Source organism: Hyla sarda, chromosome 7 (genome assembly GCF_029499605.1).
Source record: "Hyla sarda isolate aHylSar1 chromosome 7, aHylSar1.hap1, whole genome shotgun sequence".
Taxonomy (NCBI): domain Eukaryota; kingdom Metazoa; phylum Chordata; class Amphibia; order Anura; family Hylidae; genus Hyla; species Hyla sarda.
In genome coordinates, this window is record NC_079195.1 from 191,626,718 (window position 1) to 191,646,618 (window position 19,901).

The 19,901-nt window shown below is 45.7% G+C and overlaps 1 protein-coding gene across 1 annotated transcript in view; it reads left to right on the forward strand.

Annotated features, from left to right (window-relative positions):
* Positions 1–19,901, forward strand: part of CEP350 (centrosomal protein 350) — a gene marked incomplete in the record, with an annotated part of 95,929 nt that overhangs the window by 46,951 nt on the left and 29,077 nt on the right. Inside the window, 13 exon segments of the mRNA XM_056531935.1 lie at positions 3,538–3,648; positions 3,740–3,817; positions 8,569–8,663; positions 8,759–8,836; positions 9,511–9,668; positions 10,052–10,200; positions 10,288–10,472; positions 14,330–14,417; positions 14,503–14,649; positions 14,807–14,973; positions 15,482–15,604; positions 15,833–16,026; positions 18,405–18,598. Coding sequence (XP_056387910.1) covers positions 3,538–3,648; positions 3,740–3,817; positions 8,569–8,663; positions 8,759–8,836; positions 9,511–9,668; positions 10,052–10,200; positions 10,288–10,472; positions 14,330–14,417; positions 14,503–14,649; positions 14,807–14,973; positions 15,482–15,604; positions 15,833–16,026; positions 18,405–18,598 — 1,767 coding nt within the window.

Below are 19,901 nucleotides of genomic sequence, written 5' to 3' on the forward strand. Positions count from 1 at the left end.
AGTGCATATTTCGGTAAATGATACCTTATCTTTATTCTGTAGGTCCATACGATTAAAATGATCCCCTACTTATATAGGTTTGATTTTGTTGTACTTCTGGAAAAAATCATAACTACATGCACGGAAATTTATACATTTAAAATTGTCATCTTCTGACCCCTATAACTTTTTTTATTTTTCCGTATACGGGGCGGTTTGAGGGCTCATTTTTTGCGCCATGATCTGACTTTTTTAGTGGTACCATTTTTGTATTGATAGGACTTTTTGATCGCTTTTTATTCATTTTTTCATGATATAAAAAGCGACCAAAAATACGTTATTTTGGACTTTGGAATTTTTTTGCGTGTACGTCATTGACCGTGCAGTTTAATTAATGATATATTTTTATAGTTCGAACATTAACGCACGCGGCGATACCACATGTTTATATTTATTCTTATTTACATGGTGTTTTTTTTTATGGGAAAAGGGGGGTGATTTTAACTTTTATAAGGAAAGGGTTAAATCACATTTATTAACTTTTTTTTTTACACTTTTCTTTTGCAGTGTTATAGCTCCCATAGGGACCTATAACACTGCACACACTGATTGCCAGCACTGTTCACTGCAAAGCCATAGCTTTGCAGTCATCAGTGTTATCGGCGGTCGATTGCTCAAGCCTGCATCTCAGGCTTGGAGCAATCAATCACCAAGGGGACATGCCGGAGGCAGGTAAGAGGACCACCGCTCGTGTCCCAGCTGATCGGGACACCGCATTTTCACTACGGTGGTCCCGATCAGCCCCACTGAGCAGCCGGGCAGCTTTCACTTTCGTTTTAGATGCGGCGTTCACTTTGAACGCCGCGTCTAAAGGGTTAATAGCGTGCAGCATCACGATCACTGCCGCGCACTATTAGCCCCGGGTCCCGGGACCGACCTGATATGACGCTGGGTCACCCCGTGACACCGCGTTTTATCGCGAGAGCCGGCCAAGGACATAAATATACGTTCTTGGTCGTTAAGGGGTTGATCTATGCCAGCGTTTCCCTACCAGGGTGCCTCCAGCTGTTGCAAAACTACAAATCCCAGCATGCCCGGACAACCAACGGCTGTCCGGGCATGCTGGGAGTTGTAGTTCTGCAACAGCTGGAGGCACCCTGGTTGGGAAACACTGATCTATGCCTATCCAACTGTTTTGATGCTATAATTCCTAGAGTATTGAGACCATTGCTATAGAACAAGGGGCAACACCACCACTAAGGAGTCAGATTTATATACCTATGGTTTACATAGACATACATATACTGTGATGAATCACGGGTCACTTCTACCACACTGACATCTCAAGTGCCGATCTCAGAGACTGGCACACAAAGAGAAAGGTACGTCCAAATGTTGACTGTGCGTCTTTTTTTTTATAGGCAGAGCCATATCGTTGTGATATAAGTGATTATTTTAAGACCCCTACTGTGTGGCAGGCACAACGATATTGCTGGTTACACATACACACACACACACACACACACACACACACACACATACATACATACATACATACATACATACATACACACACACATACACACACACATACACACACACATACACACACACACATACACACATACATACACACATACATACACACATACGCACATACACACACGCATACATACACACACACACACACGCATACATACACACACATATATATACATACACATACACACACACACGCATACATACACACACATATATATACATACACATACACACACACACACACACATACACACATACATACACACATACACTACTAGTTGTCTACCAGGTATGGCTTTGGACAAGATGTAACCACTCAGTGAACATAGAAGGTTTTACAATAGCCCAATTTGGAGATGCTGCTTGAGTTATAATTGGTGGCGCCTACATGCCGCTATGATAGCTGTTCCTGGCTGATTTTGTTTGTTTCACCTGTCATTTATTATTATTTTTTAGCTCCTTCCTACTTCATGATAAAGTATGTCATGGGAATTATACAGTCCCCATGGATTGATATTGATAACATGGGCACAGACAGGAGTTGTACCCCTGCTATCAGTTTCAGTTGTTGGATGTCTTTTGTAGCCAACTCCACACTCTAACAGACCAAATTGGTTATACCAGCCGCTTCCTTCATTAGGGTGCATTGACACGTACAGAATCTGCTGCATATTTCAATGTATTATGATTGAACACTGCTTCTAATCTGCAGCAGATACTATACATTTGAATATATACATTTAAAGGGGTACTCCAGTGAAAAGCTTTTTTCTTTTAAATCAACTGGTGGCAGAAAGTTAAACATATTTGTAAATTACTTCTATTAAAAAAATCTTAATCCTTCCAGTACTTATTAGCTGCTGAATACTACAGAGGAAATTCTTTTCTTTTTGGAATGCTCTCTGATGACCTCACGAGCACAGTTGTCTCTACTGACGTTATTATAATAATAAAAACGCTTCATTTATTGTTGTCCTTGGTGGATTTGAACCCAAGTCCCCAGCACCGCAAGGCAGCAGTGCTAACCACTGAGCCACCATGCTGCCCTTAGCATACATCTGCTATGCATGGTTGCTAAAATGGACAGAGATGTCAGCAGAGAGCACTGTGCTCGTGATGTCATCAGTGTTCCAAAAAGAAAGGAATTTCCTCTGTAGCATTCAGCAGCTAATAAGTATTGGAAGGATTAAGATTTTTTAATAGAAGTAATTTACAAATATGTTTAACTTTCTGCCACCAGTTGATTTAAAAGAAAAAAGGTTTTCACCGGAGTACCCCTTTAAAGGCGTGTTCACACGTTCAGGTTTTTAATTGCAATTATTGAATACAAAGCCTCCGTTGCCTTCACACTTGCTGAGAAATGAAAAAAAGAGATTGTATAATTTTCGCAACCATTATCTGCTCTAGAAAAGGTACAATTTGCTTTTATACCCCAACAGCTATTGAATGCAGCTCATAGTAGCAAATACAGCGGACAGATAACCTTTAAAGGGATACTTCACTGGAAAACATTTTTTTTTTAAATCAACTGGTGCCAGAAACAGATTTGTAAATTACCTCTATTAAAAAAAAATCCCAATCCTTCCAGTACTTATCAGCTGCTGTATGCTCCACAGGAAGTTCTTTTCTTTTTCAATTTCCTTTCTGCCTGACCACAGTGCTCTCTGCTGACACCTCTGTCTATATGTCAGGAACTGTCCAGAGCAGGAGAGGTTTGCTATGGGGATTTACTACTACTCTGGACAGTTCTTAAAATTGACAGAGGTGTCAGCAGAGAGCACTGTGGTCAGGCAGAAAGGAAATTCAAAAAGAAAAGCACTTCCTGTGTATTATACAGCAGCTGATAAGTACTGAAAGGATCGGGATTTTTTAATAGAAGTAATTTACATATCTGTTTAACTTTCTGGCACCAGTTGATTTAAAAGAAAATGTTTTCCAGTGGAGTACCCCTTTAATAAAATGTCCTAAAAGTTAATTTATATTTTATTTTATATGTGACGTTTGTTGCATTTGTAGGCTCAACAACAACGTCATGAGCAAAATATGGCTGCACTAAGGCAGCAGGCGGAGCAGGAAGCGCAAGCAAGTATGAGACAGCTGGAGGAGGCTCGACAGATAGCAGCAAAGGTGAGAGTCTAACATGTCACTAGAGCACGGTAAATGGCATTACCTGTTTTTAGTGAGTACTTTCTTATTCATGTTTTTTACTTTCTCCCAGACACAAGCAGAAATGCTTCAACGCTTTCAAAAGACAATAGAGTCATGTGCCTCCCAGAATATAAACAGACTACATGAGGTAAAGAGCAGTCAGCATTTTTAGTCTGGTTCATGCTGTAGTCAAAATGCTCAGTGTTTCACCTTCAAGTCAAAAAAAGTAATTGATATCCTTTTGGTCTCTTCAAGGGTGATAAATGTCCCATTACTCCCCCTCAGAGACTTATTTGGTATCTGAGGTATAAGATCAGCCTTAGTATTAGGGATCGACCGATATCGTTTTTTTAGGGCCGATACCGATAATCGGTGGAGGTTAGGGCCGATAGCCGATAACTTATACCGATACTCCGGTATAAATTATTGGCTATTTATCCCCCCGCGACACCGCTGCAGATCATTGATTTAAAGCGGGCGCTTTAAATCAATGCACTGCAGTGGCTTTTGCGGTGCCATAGGCCGCCGCCGCCACCCGCTTCTCTCCCCTTACCTGTCAGGGTGGTCCGGGCCATCCATCCTTCCTGTAGTGTCCGGCGGCATTCCGGGTGGAGGGTGAATCGGTCCTGGCTGTACTTCTTCTCCGGTGGTCCTCTTCTCCACTCCGGGCAGGCTCCGGCCTAGTAACACAGCATAGACACCGCTGCGCAGCGACGCACCTGACGTCACGGCGTAGCGGCGTCTATGCAGCGTACTAGGCTGGAACCTGCCCGGAGTGGAGAAGAGGACCCCTGGAGAAGGACAGCGCGGACCGGTTGAGGACCTCACTTCTTTGAAAAAGCCAGGGTACACTGGCGAAACGTCAGCAGGAGGGGCTATAATGTTTTTATAAATCGGCATCCTAGTGACACAATAGCAAGATTTGAACAGGGTGGGGGTTTCTCTAGTCAGCGGTGGCGACACTGTCTGGCTTAACTAGACCTTCCCACTGTGACACTGATCACAAGACATATGGGCAATTTTGACCTATGTTGTAGTCACACAGTGGATGAACGGACTTTTTAAAATTTTTTCACTATGGTACCAAAAGCACAATTTATAATTAAGTGGTTGTAATAAAAGTTAAGTTTTAATAATTTAGTTAAGCAGTCTCTAGTTTAGGGCAGTCCTTGGGGACGTGTCCCTAAAATTGTAATTTTCATTGTTTTGCCCTGAGACACTTAGGAGTATTTGCTTGGTTTTAATTTTTTTTATTGACTCAGAGGGTGGGGGAGGGGCCCAATCCATACCGTGGGAGAAAAAAAAACGGTATCCGGTTCATACCGGTATACCGCCCAGCACTACGGTGGTGGTCGGGGGGGGGGGGGGTGCTTTCGCGGTGTGGGCGGGGCATTATCGGCTTATCGGCAAGGTAATTGCCGATACCGATAATGCCCAAAATCGTGATTATCGGCCGATAATATCGGCCATACCGATAATCGGTCGATCCCTACTTAGTATACGGGACACATACATTGCTTGTCATAAAAAAATAGCCTTGTAAGGAGGTTGTCTGGTGTAGAAAACCTTTATTAAAGGGGTATTCCAGGAAGAAAGTTTTTTTATATCAACTGGCTCTAGAGAGTTAAACAGATTTGTAAATTACTATTAAAAAATCTTAATCCTTTCAATAATTATCAGCTGCTGAAGTTGAGTTGTTGTTTTCTGTCTGGCAACAGTGCTCTCTGCTGACATCTCTGCTTGTCTTGGGAACTGCACAGAGTAGAGAGGTTTTCTATAGGGATTTGCTTCTAAACTGGGCGGTTCCCGAGACTCGTGTCATCAAAGAGCACTTAGACAGAAAAGAACAACTCAACTTCATCAGCTGATAAGTACTGAAAGGATTAAGATTTTTTTATAGAAGTAATTAACAAATCTGTTTAACTTTCTGGAGCCAGTTGATATATATAGAAAAAAGTTTCTCCTGGATAACCCCTTATAAAGTATGTGCAAAAGCCACAGTCGTCATTCTGCAGAGTGGCACTCCTTTTTACAGCGTCGCAGGCTCAGCAGAGAGGGAGGAGGCGTTACAATGAAGAAGCCAGCGCGCACAGATCTTCAGAACAACAGACGTCACCATGCAGGGGGGTTTGGGCTGACAATCACAGCCATCGCAAAGCTTATAACTAAGATGCACGACAAAAAGTGTCATTTGTGTAGAGCAGTGGTCTCCAAACTGCGGCCCTCCAGATGTTGCAAAACTACAACTCCCAGCATGCCCGGACAGCCAACGGCTGTCCGGGCATTCTGGGAGTTGTAGTTTTGCAATATCTGGAGGACCGCAGTTTGGAGACCACTGGTGTAGAGGGTCAAAAAGTGCATTGGTGCTAAATCCTAAATCCAATATGATCATCAAAATAGGGAGAAATCCAAATACAATGATCAATATGCCGCTCAGTGATACATAACAAATGCGCATGATAACTGGGAGTTCCAGCAATAAAGACTTTCTGATCAGCTTATTATCAAGAAACCCTTCTAACTAGGGATGTCCCGATACTAGTATCGGTAGCGGGGCCGATCCCCGGCATCTGCATGGTATCGGGGACTCGTTTGATGTCCCCGATACCAAGGCCGATACCTACTGCAGTGCAGCAATCAAATGCCCCGTTCTGCCGTCCGCATCATGGCGTCCTATGGAGGATCATGTGGCACACACGTCACTCCACTTCCCCCACTGCGCCCAGCGTAACGCTACAGAGGAAGCAGAGTGACGTATGTCACATGATCTTCCATAGGACACCATGATGCTGACGGGAGAATGGGGCAGCGGAACGGCAACCGCAGGCGAGCAACTATCCTGGGGGCGCTGTCTAGAAGGGGTGCACTGTTTACAAGGAGGCGGGGCTGCTGTTTACAAGGGGGCACTGTCTAAAAGTGGGGGGCTGCTGATTACAAGGGGGGTGGGGCTGCTGTTTACAAGGGGGCACTGTCTACAAGGGGGTACTGTCTACAAGAGGGGGGGCTGCTGTTTACAAGGGGGCACTGTCTACAAGGGGGGGGGGCTTCTGTTTACAAGGGGGCACTGTCTACCAGGGGGGGGGGACTGCTGTTTACAAGGGGGCACTGTCTACAAGGGGGGGCTGCTTACAAGGGGGGGCTGCTGTTTACAAGGGAGCACTGTCTACAAGGGGGGGGCCTGCTGTTTGCATGGGGGCACTGTCTACAAGTGGGGGGGGGCTGCTGCTGTTTACAAGGGGGGGGGGCTGCTGCTGTTTACAAGGGGGCACTGTCTACCAGGGGGGGGGGGCTGCTGCTGTTTACAAGGGGGCACTGTCTGCAGGGGGGGGGGGGGGCGCTGCTGTTTACAAGGGGGCACTGTCTACAAGGGGGGGCTGCTGTTTACAAGGGGGCACTGTCTACAAGGGGGGGCTGCTGTTTACAAGGGGGCACTGTCTACAAGGGGGGGCTGCTGTTTACAAGGGGGCACTGTCTACAAGGGGGGCCTGCTGTTTGCAAGGGGGCACTGTCTACAAGGGGGGCTGCTGTTTACAAGGGGGCACTGTCTACAAGGGGGCTCCTGTTTACAAGGGGACACTGTCTACAAGGGAGGGATGCTGTTTATAAGGGGACACTGTCTACAAGGGGGGCTGCTGTTTACAGGGGGGCACTGTCTACAAGAGGGGGGCTGCTGTTTACAGGGGGCACTGTCTACAAGAGAGGGGCTGCTGTTTACAGGGGGGCACTGTCTACAAGAGGGGGGCTGCTATTTACAGGGGGGCACTGTCTACAAGAGGGGGCTGCTATTTACAGGGGGGCACTGTCTACAAGAGGGGGGGCTGCTGTTTACAAGGGGGCACTGTCTACAAGGGAGGGGCTGCTGTTTACAAGGGGGTACTGTCTACAAGAGGGGGGCCTGCTGTTTACAAGGGGGCTTTGTCTGTAAGGGGGGGCTGCTGTTTACAATGTGGCAGTGTCTATATGGGGGGGGGGGGCTGCTGTTTACAAGGGGGCACTGTCTACAAGGGGGGGCTGTTGTTTACAAGGGGGCACTGTCTACAAGGAGGGGTCTGCTGTTTACATGGGGACACTGTCTACAAGGGGGGGGGGGCTTCTTCTAATGTCTGCAACTATCTATACTACCTACAAGGGGATACTACCTACTATTAAAGGCAATCTTACAGCAGGGTCACCTGCACTAACTTGAATTTATAGGTAGATAGGTCAGGTGACCCGGTTTCTACCGTTGCTCACCATATGAACATCAGCGCAATCGTTCCGTAGACATCGGTCTCGCCGCCAATGCAAATTCCCTGTTCTGTCCAATGGAGAAGAGAGAAATCTTGGCTCATACTACAGCAGCCGCCTCCATTGTACACAACAAGGAACCCACATATCATACGGTAAGCAGCGCCAGAAAGCGGGTCACCCTGGTGTCAGATTCCCTCTAAAATATAAGTACTCGTACTTGGTATCGGCGAGTACTAGAATTAAAGTATTTGTACTCGTACTTGTTCTTAAAAAAATGGTATCGGGACATCCCTACTTCTAACACACAGGGATTGCCAGAGCAGACAAGTGGAAACCAGTGTATACTGATGGGATCTATTAACCTTTATGGGGTCCAAAAGGGTTCTGGTCTTTTTGACGACAAGAATATTGCTGCAGACTGTGCTACTTTTGCTGTATTTATAAAAAAGAAATGATACTAGAGGGCTGAGGGAAACCATTTTGACATCAGTAATGTAAATGAAAACAGAGACGTACAGTGCTAGAGATATATTGATTGGGTACGTTATAATCATCTGATTTAGTACATTTTCTCTAAGTGTAGGGTTCAGTATGTGACAAGAATAGGGCAATATATTTGCTATTTAGATAAGTGTACTAAAATGGTTACATTTGTTTTTCTCTAATTAGGAGCCAGACCGTAGTTACTTGTCTCCAGCCAGCTCCGATCATGCTGTTTCATCTCCTTCAGACCAGCAAAAACGGCAACGATCCCACGGGACCAGGTATTTTATGCTTCTGTGTTCTTTAGTCTTCCAGATAAATTAGCCGACAGCAGTTTAGAGGTTTGTTTGTCACACACAAGTATTTTTCTTTACAGAAAAAAAGGCTCTCGTTCTGCCTCCCCATCTTCTCTACCTCCCAGCAGCGTGTCCAGCTTCAAAGAGCAGTCACACAGGTATGGTGTGCTAAATACAAAATGATGGGAAAATAGTCTTCTCTAAACTGCAGTTAAAGGGGTACTCCGGCCCTAAGGATAGGGGATAAGATGTCTGACCGCGGGGGTCACGCCCATAGACTTGCATAGCCGAGGTGGGGGGTGACCACACGGGGGCGGAGTCGTGATGTCACGATTAGAGATGAGTGAACTTACAGTAAATTCGATTTGTCACGAACTTCTCGGCTCAGCAGTTGATGACTTATCCTTCGTAAATTAGTTCAGCCTTCAGGTGCTCCGGTGGGCTGGAAAAGGTGGATACATTCCTAGGAAAGAGTCTCCTAGGACTGTATCCACCTTTTCCAGCCCACGGGAGCACCTGAAAGCTGAACTAATTTATGCAGGATAAGTCATCAACTGCCGAGCCGAGAAGTTTGTGACTAATCGAATTTACTGTAAGTTCGCTCATCTCTAGTCACGATACTCCGGCCCCCTGGTCGGCATCCAGCAGTTTGTGAGCTGGCAGTGCGGTGTGCAGCTCAAAGGGGTGGGTGCCGAATGCAAGATTGCAGGGGGTCCCCAGCGGCAGGACCCCCGCGGTCAGACATCCTATCCCCTATCCTTTGGATAGGGGATAAGATGTCTTAGGGCCAGAGTACCCCTTTAAGTTCTTTCCTCTCTCAAATGTTTTGCAGCAGCAGCAGTAGTAGTGAGCAGGACAGTCAACCAGCGTCATCAATCAAAGAGGAAACACCAAGTCACAGGACCGCAGAGGGGAGCATTTCTGAGGAATTGCCTACTCCAGAACGCAGTGCAACAAAGGGAGACACCAGCTTGTCCATTGATGACAAAGGTTTGTGTTGTTAGACATATAGTTGACAACACAAGTAGAAATGGTCCTACACACCCGTCAGTATAAGTAGGGTGCCTGTGGAAGGATCAAAGTCTGAAATCAATGAGAATAACCCATGGCACTCCAGATTGCCAGCAAGTGTGAATTTTATTTACATTCAGTGTTAAAACGTGTAGAATCACAAGCAGTTCGTAGTCTGTATAGATAATTGTAACCTCTGACTTGATATATAGTAAACTCTGTAGAGGAAGCAGATGTACACTAAAAATATAATGCAACGTTCAAGTCCGCCCAGGACCTTTTTAAAGCCAATCTGTGTTGAATATTTGAAAACTGTCTTAGATGCTAAAGTTTGTAAACAATGTCCCTTTTTTCTCTTTAAGGTGCAAGCTCTGCAGAGCCTAGAAATGAAGAGGGCATTGAGGAGTTATCATTCCGTTCCCTGCTGCCTTCTGAGTCCCACCGACGAGGGAGCTTGGAGAGACAACGGAGCCGTCGACATGAATCTGATGAAGAAAGTACTCCTGAAAAGGTAAAGCTCAGTGACTACTGATTGATAAGTGATTTGCACTTTTTTTTCTCCTTCTCGCCTTTTAATATTGATGTGTCCTTTACACAGGAGATGAGTGGTCCTTTTTCCAGTGGACAAGACAGTTTCTGGAAGTTTACCATGGAGATGGTTCGCCAGTACATGCAGGAAGGAGAGATGCGCTCAGCCCACCAAGCTGCTCTTCTTCGTCTGCGCCAGAAAGCGCTAAAAGACAAGACAAAAGCAGAACTTGCATGGCTTGAACACCAAAAGAGGTAAAAATAAGAATCCCTATTGTACGAGGAGAAATTGTTTCTATGTACAGTGGTCCCTCAACATACAATGGTAATCCGTTCCAAATGGACCATCGTTTGTTGAAACCATCGTATGTTGAGGGATCCGTGCAATGTAAAGTATAGGACAGTGGTCTACAACTTGCAGACCTCCAGATGTTGCATAACTACAACACCCAGCATGCCCGGACAGCCAACGGCTGTTGAAATGATCGTATGTCGGGGCCATCGTAGGTCGAGGGGTCACTGTATAAGGATGTAGTTTTTATAATAAATATATACCATTATACCCACTTTGCAGACTGACAGAAGATGTCCGTATACGTCAATAGGGCATATAAAAGGGGATGTCATAATATAATAGGAAATCCACTCTTATGAAAATGATTAGAGCCCAGACAGTGATGGTGGTATCTCTGACTGGTTTGGAACTTGAATCATTTTCTGCCCTAACTCACTGCTTACATTTCTGCAGTACGAACCTCCAAAGCTGAAAGCAACAGCAGCTTTAGAAAAAGTAGCACTGCTTTTCAAGTGTATCGATTCTCCGGAAATGCCATTTTTCTCTATCGGCTCCATTGGGGGACACAGACCATGGGTGTATGCTGCTGTCTCTAGGTGCTATTGGCCGGCATTTCTCCTCTCTGACAGCCTGGAGACCACCACATGTTTCAGGCCCGGGGTGGGACAGTGTGTTACAGTGTTGTGGTTTTATTTTAAAATAGGTCCATTGTGGTCTATGGGGATCTCAAGGCATGTGAAACAGTAAGATACGCAGACTGTATCAGCAACACAGTGAAATAGAACACAGTCTTGGGTGAGAGAGGCCCAGAACGGCCTCCCTCTAAACAGTTAACTGGAGTGTTAGCCACTCCTTTAATATGTTAATCCTGTAACTCTAAACTGTCTGGTTCTGCTGAACCACTTGTTCTGCCTGCTCCACTGCTCCCCCAGACCCCCCTGCTATTCTACCCCAGTCTTTCTTCCAGACCCGGTGGGTTCGGCCGCCCCTCCTGCCTGGGTTCCCTCCCTCTCCCAGTCTATAGCCGACTTGGCTCAGGTCTCCCGTTATGTGGTGACTGCCTTGGAGAGGCCCTCCCTACACCGGCCCTCCGGAGGGTCCCACTCTCCCCCTATTCTGACGCTCTCGCAGCATCATAGGGGTGTGTCATCAGACTCATCCCCAGTCTTCTGGCAGGCACGGGTGCTCCCCTCGCAGGCATTGCCCCGTTACTCCGACCTGTAGCAAGCGTCACTCCTCTGGAGTATGCTCCCAGGGTCGCCACTCTGGCTCTCCAGACCCGCGTACTCTCTTCCAGGGCCGCCTTACACGTTCCCATTCACCTGGAGAACTTGTGGAAGAAGTTCCTGATTTGGCCTCCGACTCAGAGGACCGCACAGATGTGCCTAATGTGTTGTACTCATTGGTTGCGGCCATAAGAGACACCTTCCAGCTAAAGGACCCAGGAACTTCGGGCGTGGTCCAGAAGTTTCCTTTCATCGTGTCCGACCTCTTCCAGGGCTGCCTCACCTCGTTCCCATTCACCTGGAGAACTTGTGGATGAGGTGTCTGATTTAGCCTCGGACTCAGAGGACCGCACGGACGTGCCTGATGTGGTGTACTCAGTTGTTGCGGCCATAAGAGACACCTTCCATCTAAAGGACCCAGGAACTTCGGACGTGGCTCCAGAAGTCTCCTTTCTTTGTGCCCGACTGGCACTCAAGACTTTCAGCTCTCACGCTGTGGGTATCCGCCTGAAGTCACCCTGACAAGAAGTTTCAGGAAACGAAGAAGGTTCAAGCACGGTATTCCTTTGCCAAGGACCTCATTGCTCGGCGGACCTCCTCTCCAACTGTGGATCCGCCGGTCTCCCGCCTCTCTAAGGCGCCTACCCGGCCGTTGGCTGATGTGGCTGCCTTCAAGAATCCAGCGGACATGAAGGTGGATACTTTGGCAATCTCTGCCCTTGAGGCGGCAGGTTCTTCCTGCTTTTGCTTCTGCCTGGATGTCAAAGGCCCTTTTTAGTATGGTCTTCCAACTCCGCCAGGGTAGTCTTCAAGATCCCTCCAGAGAATTTATTTAATCTAGCTCTCCGATGCTCCGCAGCCGGAGATTTTTCTGTGTTCTGCTTCCATGTGCAGCCACTGTGCTGCCTTTACCACAAGCTACCTGGTAGCCACCGTCCCTTCATGTGGCGTCCCTTCATGTGGCTTTAAGCCTGGAATGCGGACGCCACCTTCAGGAAGTGAGGAGACGGGCGGAAAAAGAGTTCTTTATTACCTGTGGTAAGACTCACAGAACTGCTTTCCGTCGTAAGTTCTCCTTCCGGTTCTGCGGACCTTTGGTACCAACAAAGGGTCCAGCCAGGCGCCTTCATGGGAAGAGGGCTCCTCTTTCCGATCCCATTCCTCCCGGAGGTTAGCTATCCGTTCCGGCCGTTTGGCGGCCCCATCATGCACCCGTAGGCCTTCCTCAGCCTGAAGAGTTGCCCCCACCCGCCGACCTCTCTCGGGTGGTTGGTCGTCTCTTACCCTCCGGGATGCCTGGACATGCAGCTTCAGGGGAATGTTTTCGAGGTTTATTCCAACCACTCTGTGGTCTCCAAGAAAGGCGTTTCTGTTCGCCCAGTCTTGGTTCTCGAGTATCTCAGCCAGCATCTTGCGTTCCCATCCCGAATGGAGTCTCTGCGTTCGGTGCTGGCGTCCATGGTTCAAGGGGAGTTTTCGTTCCTCGGTGGACATCAAGGATGCCTGCCTCCACTTCTCATTGTTTCCCGGTCATCAGCGGTATCTCCGCTCTGCTTGTGGCTATCCATTTCGGTCTGGCCACTTCTCCGCGAACCTTTACCAAAGTCCTGGTGCCTGTGATAGCCTTTTTACGGACAACAGTTGTTTCCATGATTCCTTATTTGGACTACCTCCTGATCTGAGCTCCAGCCAGGACCCAGATCCTGGAGAGTCTTAGTCTCAACCTCTGGACCTTGTCTCACTTCGGTTGGATGGTCATTTGGGACAAGCCCAACCGCTCTCCTGGGGCTCCAGTTCAATGCGGCCTCTGCCCGCTTTTCAAGAGTCTGGTGACTTCGGCTCCCTGCTCATGTTTCCATTCGCTTTTGCATGGATGTCCTGGGTCGATTGGTGGAGGCCGTGCCATTTGCCCAGTTTCATCACCGACTTCTTCAACTGGTGATTTTCTTCTGGTGTGACAGGTCGCAAGATCGTTCTCTCTCGTCAGTCTTGTCGGTCCCTTCTATGGCGGCTTCGTTTTCCCCCTCATTTTTTTCGGGGGTGTTCCTTCCTGTACATCCCTACCGTAAAATCTCTTTCTCGAAGGATCCATTGGGGGACACAGCTCACGCCCTTTTGGGTTTCTCTTTGGTTCTCTGTCCGAGGGTGTGTTCAGTTATATCTTTTCTTCTGGTTCTCGGACAGTTCGTGTTTTTTCCTTGACCTGTCGGTCCTCTCCTATTGCTCTGATACTAAAACTGATTACCTCAGGGCCTGGAGGCGGGTATATCCTGCTGGGAGGAGCCGACTTCTTTGTTGCCATAGTGTCATACCTCCTAGAGACAGCAGCATACACCCACGGTCTGTGTCCCCCAATGGATCCTTCGAGAAAGAGATTGTACGGTAAGTGTTAAAATATCTCCTTATTTATACGATGCACTTTAAAAAAATGAATCAATCATTGATGCTTGAGGTTCGAATTTGGCGATTTGTACTGTAAATTCGCTAATCTTGAGTCATTAATATAAAGTTTGCGCTTGAAACTTTACAGCCATCCAGTCACCTGATCTAATGCTTATATACCAAACTTGACCATTTTATATGAATTTCAGACGTCTCCGTGATAAAGGAGAGGATGATAAAATGCCCCCATTAAGGAAGCGGCAGCGTGGTCTTTTGCTAAGACTGCAGCAGGAGCAGGTATGGCCACTATTTAGTAGTAGATTTCTGTAGTTGTTGATTTGGCTTTCTCTGTGATTTTTTATATTTTAAATGTCTTCTTCAGGCGGAGATCAAACGTCTACAAGAAGCAAATAAAGCAGCTCGTAGAGAGAGGCAGCTTATCCTGAAACAGCAGGAGGAGATACAGCGGATCCAGAACAGCACCCTGAGGCTCCAGGAGAAACTCAAGTCAGCAGAAAGTGGGCAGCTGGTGAGCTTTCTGTCAGCAGATTGTTGTGTCCTTTCAATCTGTTCCTGTGTACAGTGTGAATAATTACATAGCCCATCCATTAAATTTGCTGTTGTTTTGGAAAATAACAGTCAAAAATGTAATGAAACAAATTGGGATAAACATTTTGCATTTTAAGGTTACCCAGGAGCCACCCAGCGAGGGGGACATTCAGCCTAGTCCATTATCCAGCCACGATCCCTCCGATGCTGAGAGCCGTAGTCCATCCCCGGTGTCAGTCTCTGGTAGTGAGACTAGCAGCATCATGCAGAAACTGCGCAAAATGCATAGCCACATGGATGCCAAGTAACTATAATTTCTTGTTTTCATACATTGTAGAATATCCATTAGTATAAACGCTCTTGTGATTTATTATTTGTCAAAATATGAAGTAGTATTTGCTCACTGTATGTGCTTTGCTAGGCAGTTTTCATTTTTAGTTATGCCTCTGTGCGTCCTCCCTTTTCTAGTATAGTTTTCATCTTCATTTTGTATTTGTCAGTCTTGATCACATGTTCTGTGCTTTCAATGCTTTGAATTGCCTTGGGTCTCCTAAACATTTTGTAGAAGTTCCTTTCATTATGAAAATGTTCCTGATGTTATTGAAAGTCACTTTCTGCCATATTTTTATTTTGAAGAAAATAGAACTATCCATCACCAATAAGCTACAACTTTCTTGACTCTCTCAATTGCACCCTGCTTGCCATCCTCCAGGATCCCTATTGAGGTCCTCTTGCGGCTTTTTTGGCTGTTCCACTGTTACTCTGTCTCACTCTTTCGTCTCCTTGGTAAACTCTCGCTCCTTTTCTTATAGAGACATCTGCCCTGTTCACTGCTTCTTCTCTGTCTTTACGCCCCAGCACTGGGCCTCTCTCAGTGTGTGCTTTCCCAAACTTCACCCCAAATTCCAGCTCTATATCTGCCGCCATCTGCTCAGGTAACGGCACTCCCTCTGCTCTCTGCACCGTGTGAAGGGGAGGGAAGTGCTATGTTGATGAATCCTGGGGGCATGACAGTGTGCTGTTGGGTGGGGCTAGTGAAAGCCGCGCATGCAATGTTGTGTCTCTTTTCTCCTCCCTCCTCTGCTTGCTGTCCCCTCATCCTTTCCCCTCCTGGGTGATTTTTACTGTAATGAGGTTAAGGTCTGATTCAAATGTATCTCTAGATTCTTGACCAAGCGGGAACAGCAGCTGGTGCAAAGAAGGTTACATGCACAGGAGCTTCTGGAGTGGAAAAGGAGGTTGGATGCCGAAGAGCTGGAAATTAGGCAAATTGAAAAGCAGGCTTTAGCTGCTTGGGATAATCAAAGGGTAAAAACCAAGGGCCAAAGTACTGAGGATCCACAAGCTGCCGAAGAAGGTGAGATCTGTGGAAAGTTTGTCACCACATCAAATAATAATAAAGATATTTGTTGCCATTCCTGCTGTAAACCTGTGCATTTTCATTACATATTTTTCTCCCGAAAAACAGAAAAAAATTGATTTTCTACAAGGTACACCTGCAATTCTAGACAGAGTAATCTGGCTATGAGAGCAACATGGGGTAGTAAATATAACAAAGAGAACTACTGCGTGCACTTACCGCCACTTCGGCTCTTCAATTATTTTGCTGCTCCAAGCGAGTATGCAGGGAGACGCTGTTAGACATCACAGGGTGCTCAGCGTGCACCTCCACTAAGGCTGTTGTTAGTACTTGGTATATCAGGCATTTATTTCCAGGCTTTTTACTACAAAACAGTGACCTATTGGCAGTTTTGTAATATATTTGGTGCCACCGCTGGACTTATGTCTTATACTTATGGGGAAGTATTTACACACAACAGAGCATAAGTATATTTATTTACCTAATTAAGTCCTATCAGATAATAAAAATTAGAACATCATGCAGGATGGCTTATTTGGGAACATTGGTGATGCCAGGAGGTTTCCGGTGCAGTTCTTATGTTCTTTAGAAGGGAATATGTCTGCTTAGAAACCCGGCACAAACTGCTGACAGTGTTGTATAGCTAGGGTTACAGTGAGACACACAGTACCTTAGATGTAGCTGTCCATGCTTCTAAAATGGTAAAAAAAATACTTTCTTTCTGCCACAAGCAAGTGTCAGAGAGGTGTTCTCAAGCCTCTGAAGTGCCATGGGTCGGAACACCGCTCGTTCTCCCTCTCCCACCTTGATTGACAGAAAGGGCTTGGCTCCCAGCAACAAGCCCTTCTAAATCTTATGTATGCACTGTGCCTTTATATTGTGACAAGCGGTTGGTTTCCCTGCATTGGGCACATGCATCACAATATAAAAGCACACCTCCTGCATGAGATTTAGACAGGACCTTTTTTGTCAGTCAATCTGGGAGGAAGGGGGAGCAGGGAAGCGTTTGAGGTCAGGGCACTTGAAGAGGCTTCAGAATACCTGACACTTTCCAGTGGCAAAAAAAAAAAATTATAAAAAAAAGCCCTATTGCTGACATTTAACATTGTCTTTAGACTTTTTTTTGTGTCTAGAAAAGTCAAGCAGGGTTTATTTGCACCTTTTTTGCCCCTTTTTGTTTACACATTTCTGCTGTTTTTGAGTTGCAATCCACTGATATTGGCAATACACATGATATGGAAGGGTTTTATTAACTGCGTCTTATTGTGAAAAGGCGCAAAGCCACTGAGAAGTTTCTAAAACTACACCAGCCCAGGCTTAGCTTAGCTTTTTGGTGTATGTGAAGAGAGAAATTTCAGAAAATGTGACCTGCACAAAATTTATCAAATGCTCTGCGACCATTTTTTATAAATTTGGCGCTCCTACACATTACCAGCACACAAAAAAAAGGTGTAGAAAAATGCTTCACTTACACCTACAATGATAAATGCTTCACTTACACTACAATGATAAATGCTTCACTTACACTACAATGATAAATGCTTCACTTACACTACAATGATAAATGCTTCACTTACACCTACAATGATAAATGCTTCACTTACACTACAATGATAAATGCTTCACTTACACTACAATGATAAATGCTTCACTTACACTACAATGATAAATGCTTCACTTACACCTACAATGATAAATGCTTCACTTACACTACAATGATAAATGCTTCACTTACACCTACAATGATAAATGCTTCACTTACACTACAATGATAAATGCTTCACTTACACTACAATGATAAATGCTTCACTTACACCTACAATGATAAATGCTTCACTTACACCTACAATAATAAATGCTTCACTTACACCTACAATGATAAATGCCGGCCAATGTGTCTCCTTGTAATACTAGCTATACAATACTGTCAGCAGTTTGTGCATTGTTTTTCAGCTGACAGATTCCATTTAGAAGCCATCATTGACATTGATCTCTGGTGGTGGTCTCATCAAAGGGACACTCGATGATCACTAGAATAAAGTGGCAGGCCACTAGATCACTTTGGCTTCTGTGTGCCCTGCTTTTTATTTCTAAGGTCACATGCTTGACAATCGGTCTTAATGGGTAAACCGTGCAGCCTTCGTGAAAATACAAAGTAGAGGTAACGGGAGCTTGGATATCTTCCAAGTGGTGTTGTCTTTGTGTTCTAGGAATTGTCGGGGTTCATGACAGCTAGGCTTTTTTCCCCACCTTTTTATCAATATAACACAGTGTGCTTTGTATGAGTGTTACCAGTGGTGGGAATGTGACTTCTAATATTCCAGTGATGGCTCATTCTTTATTGGCTAAATTGGTAATTTTTTCCTAATTCACAGATAAAAGAAACAGGGAAGGCTCCTCGGCCCCGCCAAGTCCTACTATCCAGACCAGAACCTCTTTGAGTCCTCCTCCAGAATACTTGTTTTCTGAGAGCGTTGAGCCATCAACCATTGCTGAACAAATTAATGAGCAGAGTGGGGAACAATGTAGCATTTCTGAAGAGTTGGCTGTATCCGGACCCAGCAAAATGGTAAGTGCTGTATTGTGGACACAATCTTCCAGTAGAACCGTAGCAATGCTGTCAGGTCCTCCAGCACCCAGATCCTAGTGATATTAAAGTGTACCTGTCATTATAACAAAAACTTTTGACATGTCCTAGGGAGTCAGGAGAGAACATACTAAGCATGCACTTCTGGTTCATTCTACTGATTTCAGACCCTGCCTGATCAAAACTTTTGATATGTCTTTATAACGTATCATAATATTATTTTTTTTTCTTTTTATATATAAATGACAGTGCCCATACATTAAGTATGTCAATATCAACCCCCAGTGACTTTCAATCATTTGTTTTATTAAATTAAACTTAGAGCTGGGCGGTATGACCAAAAATGTGTATCACAGTACTTTTTTAACTTATGGCGGTTCCACGGTATATAACGGTATTTCTTTCACCACCCAAATCATGTGACCCGCGAGCGCTGTTCTGCTCCCCCCCCCCCCAAAAAAAATCATGTGACCCGCCAGCGCTGTTCTGCTCCCCCCCCCCCAAATAAATTATCAGCCCAGCGGGGTACTACTCACATATGTCACCCGCAAGCACTGCCCTCCTCCTCTTTGTTGCGGGCCAACGGCGCTGGAACTCTATACTGTACACCAGTGGTCTCCAACCTGTGGACCTCCAGATGTTGCAGAACTACAACTCCCATCATGCCCCCACATCCAAATGGCTTTCCGGGCATGCTGGGAGTTGTAGTTTTGCAACAGCTGGAGGTCTGCAGGTTTGAGACCACTGCTGTACGCTGTATCCCTACGCCCTAGCCGCAAAAGATGAACAAATTAAACTTTAACTTGCCTACGTCGGCCTCACGCTGGGGACTGGATACGAATAAGTGGAAAACAACCTTAGCAGCAGGCGCTCAGGATCCCAGCAGAAATAGTTACATTCAGGTCATAAAGTGGCAAAGTGCAGCAACTTTATTGATGTACAGCATTAAAACAATGACGCATTTCGGGGTGAAACTACCCCTTCATCAGATTGGCTGTGGTACATCTGATGAAGGGGTAGTTTCACCCCGAAACGCGTGATTGTTTTAATGCTGTACATCAATAAAGTTGCTGCACTTTGCCACTTTATGACCTGAATGTGACTATTTCTGCTGGGATCCTGAGCGCCTGCTGCTAAGGTCGTTTTCCACTTTTTCGTATCCAGTTATCCACAGGACCCCATCCAGTTGCACCTGGGACCTTTGGGCTGCACAGATCCACACCATCTCTATTAACCCCCCACGGGGTGATACGCATATTTCCTATATGCTCAAGGTGAGCGGCTA